Raw genomic sequence first — 6,682 nt, forward strand, 5'->3', positions numbered from 1 at the left:
TATATGTGTCTCAATTTTTTCTAGTGTCGAATAGTCTTAGTTATTGGCCGTTGAAAAGCAGTGTCCCGGTAGTGGCGTTTTGGCCGTTTAAGGGTTAATTTAAAATTATCTCAAGGCGAAATTCTAATTATTTGTTATCCTAGGTCGAAAAAGAACAACTTTTTAGCTGCAAAATCTATAAATTCCTGAAAGATTCTTGTAGTTCTAAATTTTTGTAGTCGTATTTCTTTTGTAAACTCTTGTAGAAAATTTAATCAATAATAAAATACAACAATACGCAATAAAATAAAAATATATATAAGAAATCGTCCCAATAATAGAAAAAATGGTACTTTCCTGTAATTGTGGTTGTAATTTCTATATATTTGCAGATTCCTGTAAAAATGCTTTTATTTTTTTGTAATTTTTTGTACACAGTTTTCCATCAGGGATTTATTTATTCTATTTGGGGAATTTATTTATATGTGTTAAGAATACGTGGTGAAGTTCAGGTTCTATGAAGATATTTAATATTAGCTCGAAAAACAAACGATTAAATTCCTGTCTTATCACATATCTTTGGTAGTTATCGTTTTTCGAAAGATAACAATTTTCGGTATAAATTCCCTCTTATCTTAATCTTTTGATTTACCATTAACAGTCAGTCTAGAAAATGTATTTATTTTAAAGAGCAATATGCATCATTCAATTTATCTCTCTTTTTATGCAAAAAAGTATGATTGATAACAGGAAACATTGATTATATTGTTATTGATTAATGAGTTGTTAATTTATCAAACTCGACTTTCAAAACTTATTTTCATGTAATTTGATTGATTGTATTTGCTTATATTTATTCGTACAAATATTTTTAAAAAAATTTTCCATTTTTCAGCTGATAATGTCGTAGATTTAGGCGCTCAGTGGGTACACGGGGAAGAGGGCAATGTTGTTTTTGAACTTGCAAATCCACACAATTTACTAGATGATTCAGATTGTGATGAAAATGGTTTATTTAAGAATTTATTTGCGAATGCACAGGGAAATATAATTCCTCCAGAACAAGGTGCACAGGCAATGAATATTTATTATAAGATTAGCGGAAGTGATACAGACGAACTAAAAGAATGGAACGGATCTTATGGTGATTTTGTCAAGAACAAGTGAGTATACAAACTAAATGAATGTAACACTGAACTACTTCTGACTGATGTTCGATTTCGTCCGGGAGCGGGCAATGCTGCCGAATGCAAAAATATTTCCAAGGATAAAAAGGTGTTATTCTTATGTATTTTAAGCCGCTGAATTCGAATATATCCGGTTTTTTTTCGAAAAAGTGGTACGTTTTGTTTAAATCTCAACTGTTTAAACAAATTATGAAAAATTGAATTTTTCGATCTGGACAATTTTTTTCTAGAAAATATGGCCCATTTTAAGACGAATAGATCTCTAGCAACTTTTTCGTAAAATGTATATTTTAAAAGATATAAATTTAGTAAGGTCCGAAATTTGACGTTTTTCACTAGCTTTGAACGTTAACAACATTTTACCTATTCAATATTTTTGAAAATTGAAAAAACGTACTCATTCTTTAAAAGTTACTTTATAACCTGATGAAATTCAACATTAGCGCAGACCCAGCGGAGGTATGATTTTCGCGACTAACATTCAGCACTTTTACGGCGTGCCTACGGCTCTTGCGCGCCGCGCGCGTCGTAGTCACATGTGCTCGGTCGCGCGCAATCGATATTTCGGGAATGGGTTTGAATTCGAAATAAATATCAGTTTAAAAATAAGTTATTATTGATATTAACAATCTCTTTTTATTGATTGATAAGTTCCTTGCGTACGTTATTGAATAAATTATGAATTGAAATAACTCATTGCTTGAAGCTATAAAGATTTTGAAAAGATTTCTCAAAATATATACATTAAAACTTTTTATCCGATAAAGAGTTGAATTTATGTCTCCGTGCACATGCTGTTGTCCTCCGCCCCACTTGCGTCAAGTTTATTTCTACTTTTTTTTAATTTGATAAGAACAAAATGAACAGTTCTTTATTCCAGCCCTAACACAAATGCACGATTTATTTGATATGCAGGCAACGCAATGGCAACCGGGTACACAAGAGCGGTAGGCACGTCGGAAATGTGCTGAGTGTTAGTCGCGAAAATCATATCTCCGCCGGGTCTGCGCTAATGTTGAATTACATAAGGTTATAAAGTAACTTTTAAAGAATGAGTACGTTTTTTCAATTTTAATAAATATTGAATAGGTCAAATGTTGTTAACATTCAAAGTTAGTGAAAAGCGTCAAATTTCGGGCCTTAAAAAATTTATATCTTTTAAAATATGCATTTTACGAAACAGTTACTGGAGACCTTTTCGTCTTAAAATGGGCCATATTTTCTAGAAAAAAATTGCCCAGATCGAAAAAGTCAATTTTTCATAATTTGTTTAAACAATTGCGATCTAAACAAAAGGTACCAGTTTTTCGAAAAAAAGACGGGTATATTCGGATTCAGCGGCTCAAAATAGATAAGAATAACACCTTGGACATATTATTGCATACGGCAGCATTACCCGCTCCCGGACTAATTAAAAAATAAAAATGAAAACAGAGATTTTTTAAACAATCTATAATCTCCCCAAATTGCCATCATTCGAATTGTGCAATTATTTTTAAATTATTTTAGATTAAAATTGTACAATCTATTCAACGCTGATTTCTAAATTTGAAATTATCAATTGATGAGTCAAGTTAACAAATATATATTTAAAATTACATAATTTGTAAGATTTCAATTTGAAATTGCTGAACTTTAAACTAATGTATGGGCGTGCACATGAAAAGGGCCCTTACGGCCGGTTCTAGTTAAGAAGATATTTGCATTTTTCTCAGTCAGGGTCAAAATTATATATATATTTTTTATTCAAGTGGGCGATGATAATAGGACCTACAATAAATCTATTGAAACTATATTCATATTCCGAAAGCAAATGGAAGTGGGTATATTTCTTGTTGGAAGAAAAGATGTAACATGTTCACTTATGGCACTCGCCAACGTTAGATGCTTTTTTCTCGAAAAGCGGTTTTTTGAAGTCCCGACTTCAAAAATGCTCCAGCGATCGTTTTTCAACCTAAAAGGTTTGTCTTGAGCTTAAAATTCTGAAAAATGATCCGGCTATATGACCCTATACGTAACTCCTTACCGACCATAAGAGCTGCGAAGTACAATAGATCAATATATCATATTTATCAAATATATCATTTACATTACTATTGTATTCCCAATCTTAAAAAAGTTTTCCTCGTAGCAACGAGATAAACACTATATTTTTTAAATTTATAAATCGGTTGTGCTAGATCATAAGAGGTCATAAAAGGTTCGTCAATAGGACATTCGACATGTCTCAAAGACCCGAAAAAGCATGCCAGATACAGTATCTGGCATGCTCTCTCATTCGATTCTTACTTTACCGGCATTTTTTCTTAGCAACTTACACCCACGCGAATTGAGATATCGAACTGAAAAATGGGGAAATTAAGTAAAAGGCACCAAGGAACGTTCTTACGGTCCTAAATATCTGAAGCTGCAAAAGAAATTTAATGTTAGAAAATTCTGTTTGATTTTTTTTCTGGTATTTTAAGAAATCTAGAACCATGCAAACGTTCCTTAGTGCCTTTCATTTGATTTCCTAAATTTTCAAGGCGATTTCTTAATTTATATGAACGTATATCTTATATAAACAATGTACACACATGTCGTTGAAAATTCATAAACCAGGACTGGTGGGTCATAAAAGGTTCAACAATAGGTCAATCGATGCATCCCAAGGTCGTAAACAAAACTGCATAGAATAGTGTTGTATTTTGAATATTAAAAAAAATTTCCTCGTATAAACAGACTAAACCATTTGGTTGAAACTTTATAAATCGGTACTGGTAGGTCATAAAAGTTTCAACAATAGTTCAATCGATGCTTCTCAAATACGTTAAAAATACGCTAGATATCGTATTGTTGTATTTTAAATTTCACCAAAAAAATTTGTCATTTAAATAAGGTAAATTTCTTAACAGTTTTTAAACGCAAAAAAACTAATTCTAAATGTCCGATTTATCTCAAAATCATATCAGACGTGGATGTCAGTCGGAGCTACAATTCGTCCAAATTTCACAGATATCGCGATCAGAATAAAGTTACACATACGCAGACACTTATAAACATAGACATTTCTTTAAAATTGTATTTTCGAATTCCTAGGGTCGAATTATATCGAAATATGTCGAAAAATTATATTTGAAAATTTAGGTCGTGACAAATCTCTCTATGAAAAAGCAAAATTAATAAATAAAAAATTGTTATTTGAAAGTGTAAAATTTTCATGACTAATTTTTTTCAACCTGAATATTTGACATTTTTTTCAGGCATCGAATTCCAAAATGTTTTAATCTTTAATACGTCTTTCATAAATTGAAGTATGCGACATTTTAACTTGATACCGCTAATATTTACTAATATTTTCAATTTTAATAATATCTAAATAGGGAACGTTAAGAATATTGTCATTTAATGCCATTTTCGAGTAGTCTCAAAAAAAATAAAGCAGGAGTATAAGAAGGCAGATTTATTTTATTCCATAACTAATAATATGTCGTATATCTATTGCTTGAAACATTTCGTCGACTACCATTTTATTGAAAACTCTTAATAACAAATTATTAATGTCAATAAAATAATTATATATTCATATTATGCCCTTTGAGAAAAGTTTCAAAACTTCTTCAGAAGAATACGTTCAGTAAATACTTCAATATCACTTTCCCTAAACCAGGCTTGCAAAGTGGGATGTAAATCCGAATTCACAATATTCTTCATTTCATTGTCTGGAACAATACATCTGAAATAAAAAATATGTTATGAATTTCATAAAAGTTACTTTCATATACCTATTAGGTATTTTCACTTCAACCATCAGCTAACTTCACTTTATTAAAAGCTGACAGGAAAAGAATAGATCAAATGCATGACAAAAAACTTTATTTCTGGAATATTTTTGTAATTAATTATCATTATTATCATTTTATTATTTCATTAAATAGTAATTAAAAAATAAAAACCATTTTTCAAACACACTTATATAGAAAAAATTAACTTATACGAAGATATTAGCAAAATAGAGCAAGAATGAGCTGAATCCCATGCATTTGGTCCCTTGCTTTCCCCTCTGCAATCAAAGAAGTGAAGTTAGCTGATGGTTGAAGTGAAAATACCTAATATCCTAATTATGTTTCAATTTTTGCTTCTCTTTTAACCAGTAAAACTGGTTCTGACATTACAATCTCAATCCTTACGAATGTAATATATTCAATATTTCATTATTTAAAAAAGATACTTACCTAACCCTGCTGTTGCAACAGTCTTGCCTTATATACTCGTACCTTAGTAACGAATACATATATTTTAGGTACTTAGTATCAAGAGTACCGTTTCCGTGGCTATACAAGTTAACAGGGCTATTTATTTGCTTAATATAATCCTTTGTTAAGATTGGGATTATGTAGTCAACCTGATAAAGAATTATTATTTTTAAAAGTCTGGCAACATTAAAATTCTACTTTCAGTTTGTCTAAAGATTAAATTATTTTGAAATAAATAACTTTGATTTAAACTGAATTGTGTGATACATTGGAAAAGAAAAACTTTATTTGCATAAATTACTTGTTTAAAACAGTCGTCCACAAATTCGATTCCTCTGCTATAAACATATTTCTCTTGTTCGTTGAGCATTAGTACTCCGATTTTTGGGACCGTAGATCTAAATATTTTTGTTATTTTATTTGCACATTCAACTCCATCATTGGCAAAAGTCAAAATTACAACACTTCCATAAATAGGACATGTCTAGAAAAAAAACACATGATTCGATAAATAAACTTATCACGAAAAAATCAATCATTAATTGAGGAGTACCTAAGCGAGAAAAAATTAATAAATCAAGTTGAATTAACTTCTCAATATTCAGCTTGAGGTACATGTACCATTGCAAAAATGAAATTTTCAATTGACTATTATAATTCGTTAGGCCGTGAAATAAATAAAATACAAGCAAATATTTTCAAGTCTCGAATTTGTCAAATCATATTTTAATATTACAATAATATAATTTTTAATAAATACAATTTATAGTATAATTTGAGCAAAATTTTACCTACACTATATGATCCATTATTGTAAAATCATTTGAAGAAAGTTTATAAGGTATTTTTAAAAATACTGAAATCGACTAAATTTATGTAAATAAATGAATTTGTATGAAAATAATATTTGTACAACTTTTTTCAGCATGATAACTTTATTTTTTCAATTAGAAAAAAGAAGCATAAATTTTGTTTGATTTGTAGCCAACATTCTGAGAATTTTCCAAAAATGCTTTTCTATGATAATTTATTAAATGTATTTGTTATAAACAAGAAGGCAGATTTTACATAAAATACAATAAACAATAAATTGTTGGTGAAATGTAAAAAGATAAATAAGATATTTTTGCATTAGTGACAAAATAATAATACACTGTCTTGAAAATTTCTTAACAAATAGTTCAGCTCTCATTCTGTATTTTGTGTAAATTTCAGCTCTGTAGATTGAAAATTACAGTAGCAGTAATTTTGGAAGAACAACAAAATTATCCCCCCCCCCCC

The 6,682-nt window shown here is 29.6% G+C and overlaps 2 protein-coding genes across 2 annotated transcripts in view; one reads left to right on the top strand and one right to left on the bottom strand.

Annotated features, from left to right (window-relative positions):
- LOC117167316 (spermine oxidase-like) overlaps positions 1-6,682 on the top strand; it is a 41,684-nt gene that overhangs the window by 7,788 nt on the left and 27,214 nt on the right. Inside the window, exon 2 of the mRNA XM_033352154.1 lies at positions 875-1,142. Coding sequence (XP_033208045.1) covers positions 875-1,142 — 268 coding nt within the window. The remainder of the gene's footprint in view (positions 1-874; positions 1,143-6,682) is intronic.
- Positions 4,594-6,682, bottom strand: part of LOC117167317 — a 22,369-nt gene continuing 20,280 nt past the window's right edge. Inside the window, exons 5-7 of the mRNA XM_033352155.1 lie at positions 5,703-5,885; positions 5,381-5,550; positions 4,594-4,881 (exon numbers count right to left, since the gene is read on the bottom strand). Coding sequence (XP_033208046.1) covers positions 4,755-4,881; positions 5,381-5,550; positions 5,703-5,885 — 480 coding nt within the window. The 3' untranslated portion in view covers positions 4,594-4,754. The remainder of the gene's footprint in view (positions 4,882-5,380; positions 5,551-5,702; positions 5,886-6,682) is intronic.

This window comes from Belonocnema kinseyi, chromosome 2, assembly GCF_010883055.1.
Source record: "Belonocnema kinseyi isolate 2016_QV_RU_SX_M_011 chromosome 2, B_treatae_v1, whole genome shotgun sequence".
In the NCBI taxonomy this organism is placed as follows: Eukaryota; Metazoa; Arthropoda; class Insecta; order Hymenoptera; family Cynipidae; genus Belonocnema; species Belonocnema kinseyi.